This window comes from Hemibagrus wyckioides, linkage group LG02 (assembly GCF_019097595.1).
Source record: "Hemibagrus wyckioides isolate EC202008001 linkage group LG02, SWU_Hwy_1.0, whole genome shotgun sequence".
Taxonomy (NCBI): Eukaryota; Metazoa; Chordata; class Actinopteri; order Siluriformes; family Bagridae; genus Hemibagrus; species Hemibagrus wyckioides.
In genome coordinates this window covers 16,185,481-16,210,137 of record NC_080711.1, presented here as the reverse complement: position 1 = coordinate 16,210,137, position 24,657 = coordinate 16,185,481, and the positions used below count along the sequence as shown (strand labels likewise).

The 24,657-nt window shown below is 38.1% G+C and overlaps 1 protein-coding gene across 1 annotated transcript in view; it reads left to right on the top strand.

Annotated features, from left to right (window-relative positions):
• The first annotated feature begins 832 nt into the window (after positions 1 to 832).
• Positions 833 to 24,657, top strand: part of LOC131344420 (ubiquitin carboxyl-terminal hydrolase 22-like) — a 39,234-nt gene continuing 15,409 nt past the window's right edge. The window contains exons 1-2 of the mRNA XM_058376722.1: positions 833 to 1,282; positions 20,722 to 20,854. Coding sequence (XP_058232705.1) covers positions 1,163 to 1,282; positions 20,722 to 20,854 — 253 coding nt within the window. The 5' untranslated portion in view covers positions 833 to 1,162. The remainder of the gene's footprint in view (positions 1,283 to 20,721; positions 20,855 to 24,657) is intronic.

The following is a 24,657-nucleotide window of genomic DNA, read 5'->3' as shown; positions in this document are numbered from 1 at the left end:
CATTTACGTTTGTGACTGTAGGTGAGAAAAGGCTTTTTCCTTCCATGCCTAAACAGCTTGTTGGCATGTAGATAGCGTCTGATGGTTGTTATGGAGACTTTGTGACCCCAAGATGCCACTCTTTGATGATCAATTAAAGGTTTCTTCTTTTCTTCTTTAAGGTTACATTTATTTTATAGGAATTGTTAGGGGTGCCAATAACTGTGTTACAGGCAACAAGATGTTAGCAGCAGATTCTTTAAGTCCTGTAAGTTGCAAGGTGGGGGGCCTCTATGGATGACACTTGTTTGTCCAGCACATCCCACAGATGCTCGACTGGATTGAGATCTGGGGAATTTGGAGGCCAAGTCAACATTGCAAACTCATTGTTGTGCTCATAAAAACCATTCATGAACCATTTTTGCTTTGTGGCTCGTGTTATTTACTTATGTTATGTTATGTTATTTACATAACTAATGTTATGGCTGATGTATATATATACACACCGATCTATATCTATCTATATGAATATAGATTTAAAAATATGTATTTAATATATTCTAGTATATTTTTAGATTTATGTATTTATTTGGATTTTTATTCATTTACAATTTGAGTGGGTAGGAAAGAAATTCCTTGATTTGTTTGGTTACTTTAGACCGGTAAGAACGCCAAATCACTAGCAAAAGGGCACCGCTCTTCACCAATCATGTTCATACTGTAAGTTGTGTGGGCCTGGGCATAGAGGGGAAATAGTAACGTCACCAACCAACCGCCTGTAAGACGCCTTCGTGTTAGCCAATTAAAAGGCGAGGGAGGTGGGCCCTGCAGAGCTCATGGTATACTCTTGAAATCCGTGTTGCTGTTGCCGACCATAAAAATCTGTTGAGTGCAAGTGGAAGTGCTGGAAGTAGCAAATGTTAAACGCTAGCTAACGCGATACGGTCAGAAACGGCAGCCTATAGACCAGCTAATGTAACAAAGGTCAAGATAACGAGTAGCACTTTTTCTTAGTAGATGCCCGCTTTTCTTCCTGGACCTTTCAGTAACATTAGTGGATCCGTTTTCATTCGGAAACCGTGCTGGACAGTTAGCTTGCTAGTGTTGAGCGCTAGTTCACGTTATTTCTTCTCGGACACGTTTCCTCCCTTTAAAACCCCTAAAGCTGAATGTGCTTTCTGTCATGTGTCCGGCCGGGTGCTCCCATGTGAATGGTTTCAAAGTGGACAATTGGAAGCAAAACCTGCGTGTCATATATCAGTGCTTTGTGTGGACCGGCACCGCAGAAACCAGGAGACGTAAGGTAAAACATAAGAAACCAAACCAAACAAACAAACAAAAAAAGGAAATCCTGCCACGGCTAGCTAAGGTTCAGATACAAAGTGAAAGCGAGTAACGTTATCTCATTGTAACCTAGTTGAGTGTATTGTGCACGACGCCCCGCGCACAGTTGGAAGCACATCACATATCAGACACACAATCCATGTATCTCCATTAAGTCGAGTGTACAAGTTGTCCCAATGCAGGCGCAGGCTAGCTACAGAGTCTGAGTATCTTGGGAAAACTGCAAAAAAACTGGGTGGGTTTGTATCCGGTGTGGGTAGCCAGCTGCTAGCGTCCTAGCCTCGCCGTGGACCGGTCAGTGTGTGGAGAAAAGGGACACAGTGGACGACGTGATGCTCAGAACCAAGGCGACTGCACTGAGATAATTCACAATTCTGCTCCCCTCCCTGTCTGCTGCCCAGTTCTCAGAATTATCAGTAGTCCAAGTTGGGTCTAGTTAACTGTGTGTGTGTGTGTGTGTGTGTGTGTGTGTGGAGAGAGGAGGTTAAGCTGGAACAACGCCCACCGTGATGTGTGATGTAGACTTCATTGAGCTAGCATGCTGTTGCAGTTGCTGTTGCTATTAACTGGATCACAGAATTGCAGAGGTTCTGACTTTTCAGGGACTAACCATCAGGACTGGATGATTGTGAGCATACACTGGGCTCATAAACTGGGTGGTGAGGTCCGTCTAGTTGTCTGGAGAGTTTATGGAAATGCAGTCAGCCCTATAAAAATTGTGGAGTCACAGCTAACCTCTAATCTGTAGAAGTCACTCAGGGGGTCCACTATAGGTTAAAATAGACCAATATGGTTTTATTTACGTTCACATATTTTAAGCATAATATGTTCTGTGTTTTCAAAGGTCTTATAGGTGTGTTGAATGTGTTCTTATTTCATTAGAGGTTGGCAAAAGTCCTATTCCAGACTGTTTTACAAAAACACTCTGTTTACCTCGCTTGTGTTTAGCTCACCATGCATGTCTCATAGGAATGTGAAGCTAAAAGCAATGCTATTTCCATGTAGGTCTGAAGACTTGCCGGTGAAGCACTATTCTCAAATATTAGATTTCAGTGTCATCTTTGGTCACTAAGCTATTGTCACTCATTGAGCCTTGCATTCATCAAGCTGGATATGAACTAATTTATTTGGAAATTGTTTGTGGGAGCATAGCTGGATTAGAGCTCTCATACTATTCGTGTAATTTTAAGCAAAACAAGACTCAATAATATGTATCATGATGGCTTATTTATTTAAAATATATGTGCAAACTGAATGAAGCCATTAAATTAATAACTCATTAATGACTTGTAAGAAAGCAATCCAAAATAAATTCATGAATTAAGACAAATAAGACTACCCATGCATTTAGAAAAAGAAATGGCATGCTATAAAATGTGTAAGAGTTTTCTCTGCCTCTGGTAGATGACAGTGTGATGCTTTACGATGGAGCACAATCTGGAGGTGTTCTTTTGACATTTAGTCGCCATTTTCTTGTTTTCAGCTCTGTGAGCTTTACCTTTTTTGGCATTGTGTGGGTGTCAGTAAATTAAAATGAGCTGATTGACATTCATGAACATTTGAACTAAGCAAATCAGCTTTTGTAAACCTGACAAAAATATTTAGTTCACTCTGGATTATGAAATCATCCCTGAATGACTTTAGTAAAAAGATTTGTCCTCTTTTTATTCTTTTGCAATGTGAAATTATTTACTATTATCTTCAGCAACATGTCTTTAGCAACCTCATGTACTTGTGCCTATTCCAGTTACAGAGAAACTGTTTGTTTTTGTTTTTTCAAAAATTGTTTTATGCCCTAAGAAACATTTGATACATTTTCGAGGATGTGCTTTATTCTCGGTGTTGTACATTGCCAGTGGTGTTGCCACTGATCTTGTAAGTGCATTATTATATTTTAACTTCCTGTATGGTTTGTGGTAACACTTGTCAGTATACTTTTTTGTGTGTGAAAATGCTTTTGAACTGTATCTAATCAAGCCAGCTTATTAAGAAAGGGATTTTTAAACCATTAATCTCTGTAAAATGAAAGTACTTTCACATCAGCAGCAATTTTTAAGTTGTGCAGCTTACATTGAATTCTGCTGCTTAAGATAAGTGGTTCATCAGATATGTAGGAATACATATAAAGCTTCTTCTAACAAGCAGGATACTTCACCATACCAAAAAATGCCAACAAAATACACATTATATACAACTCCTTTGTGTACCTTGAATAAAGAGGGGGATAATAGTTAAAGAAACCTGAATGACGAGTTGCTGTCTCACTGTACTGACAAAATGAAGCACTGAAGTCTAGTATTAATTTGTCATTGTTTTCCCTGGTAGCCCCAGAGTAGCGTGATGTCCTCCCAAAATATAAATAAATATAAAATACCTGTACAGGCTTGTTACAAAATGTTATTCTCATAACACTCATGTAATACAGAGCGTTGCAAGTCGCTGCATCCCTTGCGAGACTGCATATGACAGAGTACTATATTATTACACCGTTGGTATCATTGATATTTAGGTATACTATATAGTGTGCAGCATGCTGTTTGGGACATAACATGCAAGTCGCTTGAAATAGCATTTTCCACCATGGTGGAATTCCAAAATCGTAGTTTTTGCTGTAGCCAAACCTGTCATATCATCCCATAACTTTAGTAAGGAACAAATGGTTCTGAACAAGTTGGCTCCCATTAAAAGTTTCCCCCATCAGCCTTGCTTTATAATTTACATGTCAGTATATTGAGCATATTTTGTGAGATCACAAGGCACTCAAAGTCTTTGTAGTGAATGGAAAGATGTGAATTTTGCACTGTGGTAAAAAAGTGTTTACCTCACAAACTACTCACACAACTCACAAAGAAATCTGCCCTTCTTTATCTCTTCCACCAGTAGCCCTCCAGTACTTCATCAGCTGTCACTTCAATATCTGTGTGTAGCGATTAACTAGCTGGCTAAACAGCTTTCAAACAGAATCAGGAAAATGGACACAAAATGATGGCTCAAGGACGTTCATTTCACTTTTGGGTACTTTGTTGACCATGCATGATCATTATAGATGATACATTACCACATGTAACATGCTCCACTTGGTTCCTATCTAACCTATTTCTTTGTGGTATGGCTCATATTGATGTTGAGTTGTTGCTCAGTACTTTCTGAAACAAGCTGTATCTCAGGCAAGGCTGGGTCTGGCCTTCATTCTCTCTTTTCCTGTGCTCCATAATGATGCACTTCAGATTTTTACCTCAAGTTTAATTAACAGGCAGCACAGTTCTAAAACCAGAGATGTTTGCTGTTCAGCTTAATTTACCTTCTCTTTGCATTTTTCCCCTCTAGTGTATATCATAATCAGAAGCAGGATTTCAATGTCATCCTGTGGTGTCAAATTGTGTAATCACTGAATAGGTGGGCATAATTTTCGGATTATTCCACATGTTCAGTTTACTCTTTAGTTACAGATATCCAATTCACTGAGGCCGTGTATTCAGACCACTGCAGTTGTAAATTATTATTAAACTGCTCAAAACACATGTCGTCTTTGAATTTAACAGATGCTTTTATACATCTGTTAAATTCAAAGATGACGTGTTTTGAGCAGTTTAATAATTTGACCTTTCACCTTATGTATGTACATAAGCCATATACCTTTCAGTATGTCTAAGAAATGTCTTCTGATTGCAGGAATATATGCAGGTTTTAGTGATGGATTCTATGTGACAGGAACTAGTTTTGTTTTATTAACTATTATTTAAATTTGTGAACATATATAATATAAATTCAATGTAAATGAGATGCATTGTTTCACTTCTTGTGCTTGGCTCAATTTTGTAGCAACGGGGGGTGGTGTGACGCATTGGCCTTGGGCAATCTCAGCTTTAAAAAACTTTTTTCCCTCATAAGGTCAGAAGTGAAATGAATGAAACTTTTCATTTGCTGAAGATCTTGACAAAGCTGCTTTGCTTATAGTGGCTGTTGCTATTCAGATGGCGTGAATTGCTCTTGATTATTCAATAACATCCACAAATCCCCCAACCCCTATATGATTGGAACAGTTTTTCAAACACCCTACCACTTCTTGCTCTTAGCTTTCTGCTGGAAAAAAAATAACAGAGTAGGTAAGTGGTATTAGATTAAAAGAACACATTAGACAAGAAAATCACACACCAGTAAAATATGCCAGACATTTAATAATCAATTTAGACAAGCTTAGTGTTTGTTTATTAAATGCAGTTTTGCTATAAGATGAGAGCTCTTGCTATGGCTCACACGGAATGCCTCAATTTCTGAACTCCTCACAGGCTGAAAAAATGTCGGCAATCATGGCGGTGCTCAGATATGTGCAATTTTATACACAAAGACTTCAAAGAAATGGAGGTGCCAACAAATACAGCTACTGAAAAGTGTTCAACAAGGACTGACTGTTGTTTAGAAAGAACTGGACATTTTCTGTGGGGTTTTTTTTTTTTTTGGGGTGGGTGACCATGAAGTCAATCACTCGCACAGCTTACTGCAGGTGTAATATGGTTACTGAGTTGGTTATATCATGCTGCTGATTTAAAAACTTGAGATCTGCTAACTGTAGATACTGTTGCAAATTGGATTCCATGCAAAATAGGCAACAGTGGTCAACACTAGGGTTCTGGCATTTTAGACTGCGACACCTTTCACTCTACATGATGCCCTGCTACTCACCTGGATTTTGGGACCTTGGTTAAGATTTAAAATTTTCTTTATTTTTCCCCAGATTCAGCATGTTTGTTCCATAGATGCAATTCCTGTCATTAATTATGCTATTTATGCTGTTGCCCACTCCGTCTGTTCCAACAAGTAGCTAGGTAGTCTGTAGGGTAGCTCACAGTGTGATTTTATCTGCAGTTCCAGGAATAAACATTGAATTTCCTTGGAACGTTATTGTACACAGCTGTAATAATCCTTGTTTGTGTGAGTGTGAAGACACCAGGGAGGTCAGAGTGTCCTGGAGTACTAGTTGTGTGTTTTGTTTAGTATGCTTTTTTAGGTCTGCAGACAGCTGTCTTTGAAAGTCTGTGGTGACTTTCACATCTGTGGTGGTCTGTCTCCTGTCATTGAATTTCTAGAAGAGATGGAAAAGATTAGTCCATTAGTCCCACTAAATTGACTGAAGTTGCCTATTTGCTGACACTGGTTATAATTTTTGCATAAACTCTCCTCCTCTGCCTCCAGATAATGCTGTTTAATCAGTGACATATCACTTTGTTTATATGGTATGATGTTTACAAAAGGCTACAGTTAATGCATAGATGGCTGCATTATGTTTTTTGTCTTCTGCCTTCTTCGTCTTGACTGCCAGTGACTGAAGATTATGACTGTAATGGTGTGTGACGGGTGTGTTTGTTGGCAGGAGAATTGCTGTTCATTGAACAGCTGTCAGGCACTTGTTGCTGAAAACACTTCCTTAAGGCAAATTTTCTCTGTATAGTAAGAGAATAAAAATCGGTCCATTATGAAACGGGGACATTGCTTCATGGACAAGAGTCTTATTAGTGATGCTTGTTTTCTAGATGAACAGACATGAAGGATTTCGGCACTGGAACGGTCAAGCTTAATGTACAACACAGGCATTTCCTCACAGGAAACTTGCTGAGGTGGAATTTGATTTATCACTATCATTTTAGTGATAAGCACAACCAGTCAATTTTACTCTGATCTTCCTCGCAATTTTTGAGTATTTCACAGAACAGTGAGAACAGTGACTTTGTGTTGAGGAAAAACATGATTACAATTGGATCACAGTGGCCTACAATGAACTGTGAATATAAATTATGTCCATGATTTATTTTGTAATGACATTCCGAGTTGACTTTCTGAGTTTAAGCTTAAGTCGTTGATGTGTTGATCCATTTTAGCTTTGGTTGAATGCTTTGTTACCCACAAAACCTGTGCGTATGTGAGCATCCATGTGTAAAACAGCAGGACGGGCAGGGAAGCGGTCTGATTAACCGATGGCAGTGGTCTGACTGACTTGGAGTGAGAGATGCTTTGCTCAAAATACTGTTTTTTTCGTTATTTTTGTTTTGGGGGCTTGGGGGGGACAACTAATGTCATTTCCATCTTCAGCTGTCTAGTTGTGGTGAGCCTGTGCACACTGTAGCCTTAGATTCCTGTTCTTGGCTGACGGTAGTTGAACCTGATGTGTTCATATGCAGTTATAACACATACATCTCACGTTTCATGATTCTATGATGCTTGCAGAGTTTTTTGAACCGTTTACCTGTGTAAACTCCATAGATTGTGTGTTACCAGCAAAAACGTCACCGAGATCACATTTCCCCAATTCTGATATATGATGGTAACAGTAACTGAAACTGAATTTGCCTGTTTTATACATTGCACATTATGGCTGATTAGTCAACTACCTGAATAAGCAGGTGTACAGCTCCTAATAAAGTGTTTGGCAAGTGTATAACAGCAAAAATAGTGGCACAGAAGGTCATGTTGTCGCCTCACTGCTTATGTCTCCCCAGTTAAATGCTTAGCTTGCATTGCTATCTGTTATGTTCTGTCTATTCCCTTGTGGGGTTCGTTTGGGTTCTCTGATTTCTGCTGGAGAGGTTGGTTTAGCAAAGTTGGCATTTTTAAATGCCACATCTTAAAGAATATTCCAAATATTCTTAATCACTCCTGTTTATCTCCTTAACTTTTAAGTTAAGGAGATAAACAGGAGTGATTAAGAATATCAGCCTAAAGAATAGAATATTCTTTAAGATGTGGTTCTGGGCATCTGGACATATGCACAGAACAAAAGAGCTTCCTACTCACTGAGTATGTTTTCTACCAAACTAGTGACTTTTCCTCAGTTTTAGTGATGCAGGTATGTGTTATGTTTAGCTGTGACCTTTTGCCAAACCCGACTAATACGCAGAATATCTGTATATGTATAATTAGAAATGGTTTTGACGATTTCACTCCTAGTGCCCAGCTAATATACAGGGGTTGGACAAAATAATTTGAACACGGATGAAATGTGTAATTATTAATAAGGTGTTAGACCAATTCAATTGCATTCAATACAGCCTCCAACCTTCTTGGAATAGATTCATACAACCTCTAACATCTAGTGGAATTTTGTACCATTCATCTAGCAGAATATCTTCTAGGTGTTTTAGAGAGGTTGCAGCAGGGAACCTGCTTCTCTCTCTTCTCTCCATTTCTCTCCAATGTCCCACTTTGATTTGATGATATTCAGGTGATTGAGTTGGCAAGGGCAGATGTTAAAGTTTATAGTGGTGCTCCTTAAACCAAGACTGAACTGTTTTGGCTGTGTATGAGTGCATTATCATATTGCTAAATGGCATCATTGTCTGGAAACAACCTTTGGACAATAGGATGTACCTGATCATAAATACTTGCTGGCAGTAAATTGACCATGTAGGCTAATGATGGGGCCAGCAGATATGGCCACACAAATCTTCACAAATCCACCCCATGTTTGACAGCTGGAACCAGACACTCAGACAGACAGAAAGTACAGTTTCTTGGTGGTCTCCATATATAAATTCGACCTGCTGTTTGGGAATAATGTAAATGATGACCATATTACTAGTTTCCAGTCTTCAGCTATCCAGGTTTTATGATCAGGACACCATCTTTTTGCACTGGTGTCTGTGATTAATGGTTTAGCAATTGCAACTCTTCCATGGATGTTGGCTTGGTGAAGTTCTCTGTGGAAACAGGGTTTTTAAGGTGGACATTAAGTTCTGTTGTCACTTTTGCTGCTGCAGTTCTATGTTGTTTGGACACTGTCCTTCTTAGTGTTCTGTAGTCCTGATCATTCATTTTTGTCCACTGTTCTTGCCTTATCAAGTCTTGCCATGCTTTGTATATGAAGTCATAACCGTGGAGTCTGTTGCTCTGAAACTCCAAAAAGTTGAGCTGTAAAGGTTACAGATACTCTTGCTAAACGGGCATTTCAACACTGTCTTAAACTAACCACTGCTGAGCACAACTTATTTTATACTGGCATGCAACATGGACATTATATAGTTTAAAAAAATAAATAAATGATCACAATTTTTTTTTTTTTTTTTTTTACAGTAGACTACACAAATAATATTAACCCCTTTGCTCTCTAATATGGTCTTTGCATTACAGCTGAATGATTAACTAGAAGTTATTATAAGACAGATTGCCCTTGGTTTGTCTTTTGTTACCCTGGATGTTGTGAGGAATCAAAGCCCTTGCTCTCCCGTGTGTCTGTACTTGTGTCAGACTTGATGCCTTGATATTTTGCGCCTCAGTGGCCAGGAGTACAGTTTATCTCTCTTGATTCTATATCTAGAATGGCTCAAGTGGTTAAAGCTCTGGGTCGTTGACCGGAAGATCGGGGGTTCAAGCCCCAGCACTGCCAAGTTGCCACTGTTGGGCCCTTGAGCAAGGCCCTTAACCCTCTCTGCTCAGGCTGACCCTGCGCTCTGACCCCAACCTCCAAGGCTGGGATATGCGAAGAAAGAATTTCACTGTGCTGTAATGTATATGTGACAAAGGCTATTTCTATTTCTTCTATTTTGCCCACAGCAGACAAGATTCAGACTGTGGCTGTTGTAGAAATGTGTGTCAAGAGCATCACTAATGACTGAATCATCAACACATTGATGACTGAGGTTCGAACACTTTGGGCAAATTAAGGTTATTCAATAAATTACAATAAATGTTAATTTTAAATAAGTTTAGTTTTAATCTAATAAGACATTATAGAAATCCCACCTAATCCCATCATCTGCTTGTACTACAGACATCAGCTGAAGTGCAGATGCTAGCTTGCTAACTCAAAACCAAGCCAACAATACCACACTAAAGTCATCAGCCTCACAGGTGGTACTGGGACCTCATTAAATCTATATTACCGTTGCCATATGATTCCTATGTAGGAGAAATGATAAGCTGATTAGCTCAACCACTGGATAAATAAAAGCTCCAGTGTACTTGCCCACTCCAAAGTTTTAGTTTCCCAGAAATCTAACTGACTAGGCTACCAAATGGTAGCTAAAGTAATTACATATACGGTTAGTTAAGTGCATTAATAAGACGGAGGTAAACGAGAGAGTTTATAAATTATTGTGTGGATGACTGTGTAGTCCTTATCCTCTCCTGAAAACCATTTAATGATTTTGCTCCAAAATGGCAGCGCTTTTTAGGTTTGTTAATGTTTCTACATGCCTGCATGTTTCAAAATCTGAAAAGATCATCTGTGCACATTAATTAATCTGCCTATAAAAAAAAGTTCTGCCATCAGCCAGACGTGGTTCCTCAGCTGATGTTTGTAATGCAGCAGGCAGGGAGTAGCACACGGTGTGTCACACCATAGTACATTTATTTTATGCGAATACCTCAAATTAAATTATTAGTTTATAGGAAGGGGCCATTTTCTTTTTCTTACTTGTCTACCAAGCAACAGTGAATAACAAACATGAAATCTGCTTGTCCTTGGTATCATTGCACCACAAACAAGAATAGTTCACTGCCTTCTCTTTACCTTTTATTGACCTATTTCTGTGGTAGTCTTCCACTTACATGAGCCGAGACAGCCAAGGCACAGATAGAATATTCATCATACTCATTCTAGTTGAATATACTTGTATAACACAGTTTTTTATGTTTTATGGTGCAGTTTCACACTATTGAATGGGCACTGGGTGAGAAGATAAAACAGGCTTGCTTTTGGAATTTCAGTGTGAGGGGAAAATAATTGCTTGTAAAGCTACAGCTTTGACGTTCCCAGACAGTAGGATCAAAGAGGCTCGGGAGTGAAGTTGATTTTGGTGTGATTGGGTAAAATGTTCTCAAAAACGTTCAAGTCAGAGGCACAGACTCTGGTTATCAGTATAGAAGGGTTAGGTTAACAAGAGATCATCTAGATTCACTAGCCGTCATTCTTTTTGCTACATCAGGATTGCGGGTTTGAACTACGGCTTTAATGTCCTTACTTAGTGGCAAAGAAAAGAAAACGAATTTCACCCTACTGTGCTTGTATACACCGATCAGGCATAACATTATGAGCACTGACAGGTGAAGTGAATAACACTGATTATCTCATCATCATGGCCCCTGTTAGTGGGTGGGATATATTAGGCAGCAAGTGAACATTTTGTCCTCAAAGTTGATGTGTTAGAAGCAGGAAAAATGGGCAATCGTAAGGATTTGAGCGAGTTTCACAAGAGCCAAATTGTGATGGCTAGACAACTGAAAACTCCAAAACTGCAGATCTTGTGGGGTGTTCTCGGTCTGCAGTGGTCAGTATCTATCAAAAGTGGTCCAATTAAGGAACAGTGGTGAACCAGCGACAGGGTCATGGGCAGCCAAGGATCATTGATGCAAATGGGGAGTGAATTGTGGTCCAATCCAACAGACGGGTTGCTGTTGCTCAGATTGCTGATGAAGTTAATGCTGGTTCTGATGGAAAGGTGTCAGAATACACGGTGCATGATGGGTCAGGGCTGTTTGGCAGCAAAAGGAGGACCAACACAATATTAGGCAGGTGGTCATAATGTTATGCTTGATTGGAGTATGTTTCACAATGTTATTTTCATTCTGCTGACCCCACTGGGGAAAAACATTTTACAAATTAAGATTGAGCAATATACCCTAAAAAATAGCTTGCTAAATGGGATATTTTCACAAGAACATGTTCTGTGACTGTATGGAAAGTATAGTTGTATTTTTATTTCACCTCAGTTCAGTAATATAACAGGAGCAAGAGTGGTGTTTCTGAATATTATCATGTGATTCAGCCATAGGCACAAGGCAGCAGATGATCGCAGCTGTGCCCATATTCAGTATAACAGCATGATGATTGTGAGTGTGATTGTCACTTTATTACAATTACATTTTTTATGCAATTTTATAAATAAAAGAAAATTAAAGTAGTTACTTACACATTGTGTTTCAGACACAATGTGGCCAAAAAATATTTTTGCTCTGTGAATGGAAGTAGATCCCAAAGAAACAGCACTCACTGATAGGCCATTGGCTTGCTGACTCACTAGCTCACAAAGATTTGTATGATTCCTGTTACAGGTGCTTCTGGTGAAACCTTTTCATTTTCATCTGAAGATTTGTTTTTGATTTATGTTATGTAAAAATGGCATAGTTTGCTATTTCTACTGTTGATGTCACTAACCTTACTGTAAAAATGGGTTCAGTGGGACTGTTCGAAGAAATGAGCTCTTGTCTATTAAGCTCAGTGGTTGGAAGTAACTGTCTAAATTGACATTTCAGACATAGTATAGCCAAATATATTGTTTATTTTTGCCCAGTCACTGGAAATTCCCACAGAAAGCACAACTGGACAGAACGTTGAAAGTTGACAATGACAACACACAAGCTGACTGACTGCCTGCCATAGTACCGGTTTCAATGTAACAAGCTACTGCTAGAATTGAAATTTTATGTAGTGAGCAGAGGCAAGCAAAATAATAAACAGTAAAGTGTACCAGTGATCAGCATTCATGGAACAGTGCGTTTCTAAACAAATTAGTGGAGTGGAACTAACTGTTGTCTAAAAAATATTTATGTATTAAGTGTAAGTCACACCCTTTTTTAAAATGGCAAAATCATATTGCATATTTGATCATATAAAAAAATATTTCCAAAGCCTGCCCCATCAACCTCCTGCTCCAGTGCTTATGTTAGGCTAAATTAGTCAAATAGCTTGTCGGCTCTTGGCCCAGATCCATGTCTTAGCTGTCCCAGACACTTCTCATTTTCCCTGCATCGAACTCGTCTGTCAGACCAGACAATGACGGCAGGCCACCAACCTGTTCCTGCTTTTTTGTCGCCTGCAGGGAGGCGAGCTGGTCTTTGTCTGACCACCAGAGATGGCCAGCATGATCATAGGCCTTGGCTGGAGAACACAGACAGCTGCTGTTGCTATCTGTCTGGACTGGCATACTGTGGCCTTGCATTTGATGGCTGCATGTTCTCTGTGACTGGAAGCATGGCAGTTGTGAAATATTGCATTGGTGGAAATAGCTGCTTGTGTTCTGCTGTCCTAGTTTGTGATTCTTTCATGCCACAATGAAATACTCTGCCTAATACAAGTGGCATACTGTGGCTTAGCATTGGATGGCTGCATGTTTCCTGTGACTGGAAGGATGGTAGTTGTGAAATATTGCAGTTGTGGAAATAGCTACTTGTGTTCTGCTGTCCTAGTTTGTGATTCATTCTGTGATTAAATACTCTAGCTAGTACAAAATTAACATCTTTCAGAGAGGTGATCACTCTAAAGGGGGTCCCAACACATTTGTTGACAGGACAATGTTTTCCTTTTTTCTGTGCCATGGTTATGAGGGATGTGCAAAAGTGCACAAAATCAACCATTCAGTGACCAGTCAGACTAACAGAAACTCCTATGTGTAGTTGGAGCACACAATCATTCATTCTTTAAAACAAATTTCATTTTTTTAATTACTCTTAAATACTTTGAACATTGCACAAGTCCCACAGGACTTGCCTTAATCAACGAGCTTACTCTCTGTTACAGGAAATTCCTTTGTTAAAGCAATTTCTTAATGCATCATCATGCACTTCAGTAATCTGATAAAGGGAAAAATATGGGTCTGTGTATGTCCATCAATCATTCGAATTCTTTTTGCAACTCTACATTTGCTCTTTTGCGTCACACACATCACCTCAAATTAATGCAAGCAGCAATGCAGTTTGACAAAGTGGCCAGAGGTCAAAGTGATTGGAAGATCATTTTCAGTGACGCCCATATAGGGAAAGAAAAGTTGGTTTGCTCGTCAGGCCTTTTTGAACTGAAGTAATGAGGTAATTATGGTACTTGAAGATTGTGTGTGTGTGTGTGTGTGTGTGTGGGGGGGGGGGGGGTTGTGATATTATTACCTCAGATTTAGCAGCGTTATGGGTGCAATAATACAACATATTATACTCTCAATTCCATAAACCAGACTGCATGATAAAGTAGGCTATTCATCATGATTTTGCTTTATGTGCGGTGTAATAAACAATTAAACTTAAGCCAACATTTCCTCCTCTGAGAAAGGAACTTCCTCTTTATCTATAGGGGTTTAACAAAATGATACTGTTTGAAGATTCATTAGCATATTCGCTTATTATCTCATGAAAAGCAGCAATATCTTTGGTTATCAGCAAGCAGAAACTTAGAAGATTCCCTCAGATCCTTGAGGGTCGAATCACTTCAGCTTTGTGGCCAATAAACGGTGGACCAATTCCTTATGGTATGCTAAATCTGCCAAATAAGTGTATATACATTGGCACTAGTGCCATAAGCATGTATATACACCTGCATTACTCACTCATTTGTATCACTCATAGTGTGTCAGAAATACACTTGTATTTGTGTGGAACAAAGGCAAAAATACAGCAAAATGTTCATTTTTCAGTTCCTAATGGAATGGATCAGGTTGAAAACTGCTCTGTTTCAGTTATTATAGTTTAATGATGAATGGTTTAAAATATGAAAATGAAAAACTCTTTAATGCATATTGTTTGTACCATATTATATTGTATCAAATATAGATTTTTGTATATAATTGCCACCCTAATTGCAAAGTAAATTAAATAAATAAATCATTGTGAATGCCCTGTCTTTGGCAGTGGCTGTCCATTTATTACAATACAGGTAACATCAATGGGATCCAGCAGCAAACTCAAATCTAAGCACCTTTTTTTTAGCAATTAGGGTAAAACCTTACAGCATTTGTGTCCACAATTTAAGTGAAAATTGACTGCTGCTATAAACTAGATTAATTATATAGGTTTATGGACAGAGGGGAGTCAGTCTTCAAGACTTATTAGGTAAATGTTGACCCAGTAATAAAAATGTACTATACCTGCTTATCAGTCAACCTCTGATTGTCTCACAGGCAACTTTAATTGGTCTTATTTCACAACATTGCTCTAAACCAAAGTGAGACCTGCATGTGACTAGTGGTGTTAGATGGTGAAAGATTAGAGTGGGATTTTTCAGGAGCAGAAGCTGGAGTCAGTAGGCCTGATTTATGGACTGATATGCTTTTCAGTCTTAGTCTTAAGACCACAATATAGGACACTGTATTTTTCAGATTGTTAAACAATTATAGGCCTTAAATACTGTAAATCATACTCATACTTTACTCATGTAAATGTTTAATATAATATTATGTTTTTTTAGATGTTGTTGCTATTTCTCATATTTAAATGGGTTGATATTTTAAATAGGATGATAAGTGATGGTGCTAGAAAATTTTTGAGGACAGTGTGGATTGTTCCCCAGTTTCTTTTGGTGCTTTGTGACTACCTGTCAGGCTTTTTTTTTATTTTTTTTTTTTATTTTTAAAAACAAATGCCACAGCCTTGATATACTGTCTATTTTTTGTTAAGTGTAACTGTGTCATTGCCCACTGTTGCTCTGGTTTGCATGTATGTGTATGTTTTTTTTTTTTTTTTTTTCCTTTTTTCCAAATACCAGATTAAAAATGTCATTATTTGTTGCATGCAAGTAGTCAGTTACATTATCCCCCCCCCCCCACAATTAAATATAGGATTTGGGCGGATCCTCCAACTGGGAAAAGATGTGATCTGCTGAAGACTGAGCATTGAAGAGCTTAGAGGATCTGTAGGGATTGCACAATCATTCAAACTAATGGCAGTTTTTTCAAGTGCAAAAATGAGAGTTTCAACCCAGGTGCAGAAAAAAGAAGTACAATTAGGTTTTGAAAAACATGTAAATATATGCACTTTACTGTCTGATTTTTAGTTGGAGTGGTTGGAGTGATCTTAGCACTGGGATAGTGTAGGAGCACTTAGAGAAGAAAAATCATGCAGCTGCTTTCTTGGTCAGATGGTGCACAGGAGCAGACCTGTCAGGATCTAGTTTTAGTCATACAGTCTCTGAATGACAAGGGGCTGAACAAGCAACTCTGTGGGCTCAATGAAGCGAAACAGCTGGATCCTCTTAATGTTGTAGCGAGGGAACCAGCATGAGTGAGTCAGTGAGACATGTTATGTATGATGACAGATGGTGAGATCTCAGATGTTTGTCCAGGGATCTTGCAAGATCTTGTCATAGGTATGCATGTCTGGGGATGTACAGAAGCTCAGTTTTGCTGACATTTTTAGCTGATGAGCTGCCATCCATGCCTGCCACCCAAATCTGTGCTGAAACATGGGTGTCAGAGGAAAGAAATGAGAACATGAGTTGAGTGTCATCTGCATACCACTTTTACATGCTTAGAAAGAATGGAGATGAGGGTTCGGCAATTGACAAAGCTTGCTGAAAGATTGCGAGGAATGAGGTCTGGAGGACCAGTGTCCCCTGGTTTTGTGTAGGACTACAGGGAAGTCAAGGACTACAGGGAAGTCACTGTCTGTATATTGTATGGTCTTGTATTCAACTGGTTTTTATTCTTATTTGTAAATCTGTTTTATTTGCACTCTGTCTTTCATCCTAACATGAGTGGAATGCGTTTTTGCAGCTTGTGATGCCTCAGTATTTCATTTCCTAATAAACATATGTGTACATGCTTTGAAGCAGTAGCATTCATCTGAAGGTTTTACACAGCATGGTAGTGTTTGATGATCTTAGGCAGAAGTTTTTTTTTGGACATGTTTGAAAGTTACATGCTGTCTTTGTTCATCTGTGCTTTTCTAGGTGTTCTAAATACGACAATATATAGAAATGTACTTTTTAAACCAGGTCTTGCATGCTAGTTGCTGGTCGTGACTAACCCTTTATCCATATGTGTGCTCAATTAAGCTGGGCCTCTCTTCAGCAAGTATGATTCACTGCTCCTAAACTTTCCCTTTCCCCTTCGCTGCAAACATGCACATGGTCATAGGTCTGTCACCATGGATGGTGTGTGTGTGTGTGTGTGTGTGTGTGTGTGTGTGTGTGTGTGTATCTGTCTGCCTCTGGGTCTGTGCACACAGAAAACAGAAAATAAATATCATAGAGAATCATGTCTATTTTTATTAGTTTGCCACTTTGCTGTTGTGTTGATACAAACCAGCTTGAAGTGCTAGTTTTGTATCAGATTGCAGTTAATACGTTATAATTGACAGGCTTATTTACAATTTTGCAGGCTTTGAAGCAACAGCATTCATCATAAGCAGTAGTGTCCGAAGTCCAGCACAAGGGCCCAATGTGGCCTGCGGACAGATGCTAACTGGCTCATGGCTTTTGTTTTAGAATTTATAATAGGTGGCCTGCAAGGCAACGTGCTGCAATTTTTTCTTTTCACCTGCCGGTGACAGCGGATTGTGTTAACACTGCTGTAACACAAGCGTATTTTTTTTCTCTTTTACTACACCTCCAAATTAATTTACAAAATAATATTTAGTCATAGCTTCATGGCTACAATCAAATTAAGGCACTTGGAGCTTATATTCATTATTTATTTTCTGTTTATTCTGTTTATGTATTGACTGGCCCTCAGGTATGCTGTGATGAGGTTGTTCTTTGTGGGGAAAAAAAAAGAATAGGCACCACTGATCTAAAGCTTCTAAACTGCATAACAAGTTTTTACTTACCTAGAACACTCAGTGTGATACATTTTAGATAATCATAGTCTGAAGTGATGGTTTTGTATCAAATTGTATGGTAAGAAATAATTCACGACAGGGTGTTGTGATATGTTACCACTATGAAATGGATCATTTTCCTATAAACCACAAGGATTTGCCAGCAATTATAATTCTTCAGTTGTTGATAAATTTCACTGTTTGCTTTTTAACTATTGGGAGATGCATGTCATGGTATACATGTTATAAACTTCTTGTATTTGCCTCTTCTTTTTCTGTCTTGAGGTTAAGAAGACAAAAAATGCAAAGTTCTCCATCCTGACGTCCACCCTGACATCCCACCCATAGCAGAAAACCTACTGATATGTGTTGATATCTTGTTGGTAGATACAGTAATGCTTCCAGAACATACACTGTTTACAGCAGATACTCTTTCTAACCAAACAGTGCTGTTTCATGTCCTGAACCTGATGATCTGCTTGTGCTTGGCCTGTGAAATACTCTCAGAACTGTTTTGCAATAAGCTTTGTTTAGTTTATTGTGCAGTGCCTGTATTGTGCACATACTCATCGGGCTAATACTTTTATCCCAGGCAACTTAAATTAAGACAAAGAAACAGTTGAGGGTTAAGAGCTCAAGGGTTCAACTGGCAGCTTAACGATGCTGGGATTTAAACTCACTAGCTTCCTATCAGTAGACCAGTCGCAGAATGCTTTCACCACTGAGCCAGAATCTTATACGCTTTTAAACCAATCTATTCTAATCCTTAATGTAATATCAGGACAGCTGTTTACACTCATTTTCCTGCAATTGATCTGTTATTGCAATTTTTAGGTAAGCAAATATATTGGCAATGATTGTCTTGTAAATGAATCTTTTTAATGTAAAAACAGATATTTGGTTGCATTTCCTTCGCATGCAATAACTGCGCCAAGTTGGCAAACAGAATGTTTAAGGAGACTTCTGAATTATTTCTGCAGCCACCATCATGAGTTCCATCATCAATAAAGATTGTTGAGCCCATTACAGAAGCAGCCATGAAAGCTAATGCTGATGAGCTTGTATGTTTTGAATCATGAGCAGTTCTCTTATTTCTTCTCATTTTCCTTCAGTTTGCATGAGGTTCCGACCTGAAAAAACATCACCCACAATGGACATTATTGTGAGTCACATGCAAGCGGTGACAGTTCAAGAGTATAGTCAATCAAAAAAAAAAAAGATGGACACTTGTATATGCATTTCTGACAGCAGAATATGGGGTCATTTGATTGGATGTCATGTTTGACCTTTTATGGCATTACCATTTTGGGGCCGCGATACTATATATTGGCTGTGAAAAAACACATGCTCGGTTCAAATGTTATTTTAGAGTGGGGTGGAATTAAATCTCAGCATTTTATTTGCGTGCAAGGTAAAGTATGGTGATTCTCACCTCTGTCTAATTATCAGCTATCAGCTGTCTAATTAGGATTTTAGTTGCTCCCCGTATCCATAGAGAGAGATGGCAGAGCTTGCAAGACATGCATGCACAAATGTGCACACATGCACACATATATAAGCCAAAGTGCATGAATTTGAATTAGAGGGTGTTTCTGTTGAGCTCTTCTGTTTTCTTGAGTTTTTAGAAGCGTGCTGAAAAGTGTGGACTGAATAAAGCTGAGCCTTGTGCTCAGGTAAAGTAATGACTTCCTCCCGAGTCTTCCTCCACATCCTCAAAACCAGCAACCCACCTAAACTGTAGCTGCTTCCATGGACACAGTTGGAGTATTCCATTACACACTGGATACTTGAGGAGTACCAATGATGCTTCCACTTACTGCAGCTCCCTGAGCTAGGCCACCCCTTCACTTACACACAGCAACTAAAGGACTCCTATTGCCAGTGATTGATGACAGAGGAGCAGAACATGGAACAGATCAGGCGATTAATGACTATTAGTCTTCGCCTCACCCATCCACTAATTTTTGGCACTGATTGGCCTGGGTTTCATGTATTAGTGAGGAAAATATTTGTAGATTAGTACTGCAGCAGAAAGACTGGACACTCAAACTAAGGAAGAGTTAGGAAGGGCTGGGGGCTGATTTGGACAAGGTAACATGCTTGTGTTTCTGCTTTTAGTGACTCCAGTAACGAGAGAAAGAGAGAGGGAGAATGCATGTTCTAGCTGGTAGAGTTCGTGAGACATGCTTGTGCACACACACACAGACATACACCATGTGCATGTTGAGGTGTGTTTATTAGGTCCGATTGCCGCAAGTCCATGATAGACTTTTTGTTTAGTTGTTCTGTTTTGTTGAGTTTTTGAAAGTGGACTGAATAAACACAAGCCTGGAGCTTGGCTAAAATTCCAGCTGCCTGCTGAGTCTTTCTCAACACCCTCATACATGGTTCTACACTTACTTAATTCTTTTAATCTCTGCTTGGACTTAAAGCTGTGAACATCAGTGTAGTAATTGTGAAATAGTATGGGCTACATAGAATTGTTTCTATATACATAAAATGCTATGATTATAATTTCTTTTTAGGACTGGATATGTTAAATAAGACAGGTTTATATTTTATACAGAGAATACAAACTGTATGGTTTTACAGGTAGAGCTTAAGTAGATAATTGGTATTTTGCAAAAAAAAGTGAAGCTATAACATTCAAACCTGTATTTTATATTCAATATTTAAAAAAAAAAAAAAAAGATTTAACATCCAAATAATTTAATAGTTTGTTTGTAATATGCATTGAGTTACATGTACCACTGAATAATAAAATATAGCACTGGCACCTAACGGTATAACTGCCATATTCTGAAGAGTGTATACTGATTGATATATCATGATTGCTCAATCACATTACCATCTCTTTTGTTTTCTCTTGTTTCTCTTATTTTTCACCAGGCAAAGTCGTGTATCTGTCACATGTGTGGTGCACACCTGAACAGGCTGCATTCGTGCCTATACTGTGTCTTCTTCGGCTGCTTCTCCAAGAAACACATCCACGAACACGCCAAAACCAAACGGCATAACCTAGGTAAGACATACCTAATTGATATGGCAATGGAGCTAAAGAAAAAAAAATTTTTCCATTTCTCTTGATTAGTAGTCTATAGTTTGGTCTCTCAGAAATAAGCAATTAGCAGTCTTGCTGCTTCAGACAATGGTTGTTTTTGGCCCAACAGGGCAACTGGCCAAATACAAAGATTTTCAAATTTTTATTTTATTTTATTTTTCTCATTTATTTCATGGTTGACAATAGCGTAAATTGACTTAAAGTGCAAAGAGTTAAATTGCTGCTGCTGTCATAGCAAGCATCATCCCAGTAGTTGAAACATGAGTCCATCCTTGGTCTAATGTGGTTATTCTTCCACATTTTGTTTTTCTTCTTCTCCCACTCACTTTCCTCATTGTGGCTCTCATCATGTGGAGACACATGCACACAGAGGCTGTTATTATCCTTACTGGCATAATCAGCATTGTGGGGCAACATGGATCTCTCTCACACAAGCATGCATACATGCCAGTTGTGTGTGTGTGTGTGTGAGAGAGAGAGAGAGAGAGAGAGAGAGAGAGAGAGAGAATTGCTCCTAGAGAACTCCTCTTTTAATTCCTAAAAGCCAAACGTGGCACATAGATCATATAGTCTCACTACTGCTTCTGGTAGGAACTGAAAGTGCTGCCTTGATATATCAACCCGGAAGCATGTTTACAGTTTTTGCCATTTAATGCACAGTACCGGCATGGCACATTGCATACATCTACAATTATTTGACTAATAAACATATCATTTCTTTTATTCGCTGAAAGTGTGCTTATTGTATACAATGTCTTATTTCTGCAAGTGTTTGAAATGCCTAGAAAGTGTTGAGTTGCCATGCAAGCATCATTTGTGGTAATTAAGAACAACTTCTCTCTCTCTCTCTCTCTCTCTCCTCTCTCTCTTCAAATAAATGTTACAACTGATTTACTGTCCTTTCTGAACTACACAATGGGTTGTGTAACATTTGCTAAAGAAATGAACAGACCACAAGGCTAAAAAAGTGTAAGGAAAATATAGTCAACTATAGAAAATATAAACATTTTTAAATTAAATAATGTAATCTTTTGTGTGACCCTTTAAGCTTGCATCAGTTCTCTTGGGTTCACATTTCTGCACAGTTTATCTGTCTCCTTTTTCCTAGACAGCCTTGATATTTTGATATTAAAAGTGGCTTTTAATTTTACTTTCTTCAACAGTGAAATAGTATTTTTATGGCACTTTTAATGGACCTTTAGGAAACTAAAACACAATATTCTTAGTGACGCACTAATACCGAAAATATTAGACACACATCAAGGACAACTTTTTATTTGTTTAAAAATTGAGAGCCTAAGCCCTTTCATTCATAAGCATAAAGAATGTGAAATGACCACTGTTTCATAAGACTGAGCCTTCTTAAAGGCTTGACAAATTTCTTCTTTTTAACTTGCAATGGAAATGAAACAAAGAGTTAATACATTGCTAGCTATGCTAGACTTTTCACACCTGCAGCATTTATTCACAGAAATGTAAATACACAATGCATCATTCACCCACCCCCATACACTTCTTGCCTCCGCCCCCACATTTCTTCACCAGTTCTGCATCAGGAACCTATAAATAGGTTGTCACGGCAACTGTGCATAGGTAGCAAAGCCCTCATTTTTAAACACAGCCTTTAAAAAGTCCCACACGTTTGCACTTATCTTTAATTAAAGGACAAAGAAAATTGTGATCTTGGATATAAGTACAGTAAAGAAAATGATCAAAGCTCAGTAATGGTCAGCGTCAGTAGAAGGACAGCAACAAGCATTAATAGGAAAACATTGTGATTTGACTATAAAACATCCAAATAAGTGCAGATCTGTAAACAGATTTTGCTTCTTGGCTCTTTATAATTGTAGTTAGTGTAAATTTCAACTTCACTTTCACCCAACACAGTATGATCATTCTGAAATCTGGTAACATGACTTCTGAGAGACATTTTTGAGAAAACAGCATTAAAAGCCATACAACATGTAACAACAGTAATATAAAGATCAAATTATTTGGTCAGGAAAAATGAATATATATATATATAAGCTACAGCTATATATATATATACATATATATATATATATATATATATATATATATATATATATATATATATATATATATATATATATATATATATATATATATATATATAAGCTACCCTCTTTTACAAATGCAACTGGCACAGCATCACTAATGGTTTAATGCTGTATTCATAGAGTAAGATTTTTTCCTTAAAATGTAGTGGCATTGGCATATCACGACATCTAACCATGTATGACGCTTCATGAATGTAAACCATTAAGATATTTTAGAGTGCTAACTAGGGATCATGTGTCTTTAATGTTCTTTCAACAGCAGTTACAATGATAAGTGAAGGTGGATTAAACACAACCCCCTAAGCTGTTTCTTCTTAGTATTATGAGTCACGTTAATTAGGGTTTTGTACCTGTTTGCCTAAATCATTTACTACAACTATTTATTTTAACTGTTAGCGTAATTAATGTGTGATTACAAGATGCTATGAAAATAAAAAGTCTGTAATTTCAGTATGGCACAAAATCAAGCTGATGATAAATAAAATAAATATAGCCACAAGCAGAGATCTGCAGGGTCCAAGCAGTCTTAGCAAAGTAGTGGCTAGTCTTTTCCAGTTTGCAGTTAACACTAAACAAATACATTATCATACTTATGCAGTTTTGTGACAGTAGTGCAATGCTAGTTGTCTGTAATGTCTGCTGAAAGTAAAAGTATTTTAGTGGTGGCTAAAAAGCAAGTTTCAGATTAGTTACATTGAAGCAGCACACCAAATTTCAGCACAGTCAGACTTCTCATTTTCTGAGAAATAGCCGTGTCAGCTTTATCTTTACCCCTTCTATTATTATCTAGTATTCTGACAGTCATAAAAATCCTAGGATTGGATTGCAAGCATATGTTTTAGCTAGGCTAAATGATTGCCTTTTTGTATGGGTTGAGCCAAGGAATCAGTTTTTTTAAGAAATATGCTCATTTCCTAATTATGAATATGCATTTAGGACTAACACCTCTGCATAAAATATGCTCTGCCTGGTTAGAATTGATTGATGTGGATATATTGTTTCCAAATGTCAACATGTTTTAAATAATTAGAGGTTCACCTGCTACAGAATAGATACCAGCTTTGTGAAGATTGGTTAAAAGTCATACTACTAGTTTGCAAAAGTAGGTTGTATATTATGGAACTTGCCAAAACAAAACGTGAATACCTACACTGTAGCGCCACCATCAGGCCACTGCTGGTCATCCTGTTCATCATATCGTATAGCACGTCTTGCTTGCAGGTGGAATAATAAACCTGTAGTAGGGAAAGTACATGAGTAAAACCTTTGCCGTTTTTAACTGTTTGACCGATAACTAAAAACTGTTGCCTTTGTAGCTTTGGTACCCTTGTAACTTATTTTTTTTTAAAGATCATTTCATTTCAAATTGTTTTCTGTTTGGTCTAAAAAATTTTTGTAAGATTAACCTTATGAAGAAGTTATTTGGAAACCCTTCTTTGCTGAAAACTCCTACACTGATGTGTGTTAATGGTGCCCTTAAATGTTGAATTGGGGTCAGTCTTTATTGTTGTCCCTGATAATTGCACATTTTGGCTAGAGCTTGCTCTTTGCTCAGATGTTTCATCTATGCTTGTTTGTTTTTTGTTTTTTTTCCCTTTTAAGATTTTTCTAACAGTAAAGCACACCTTGTCATGTAGTGCTGTAATTCACCATAACCAATACCCTTATGTTTTACCTGCTTAA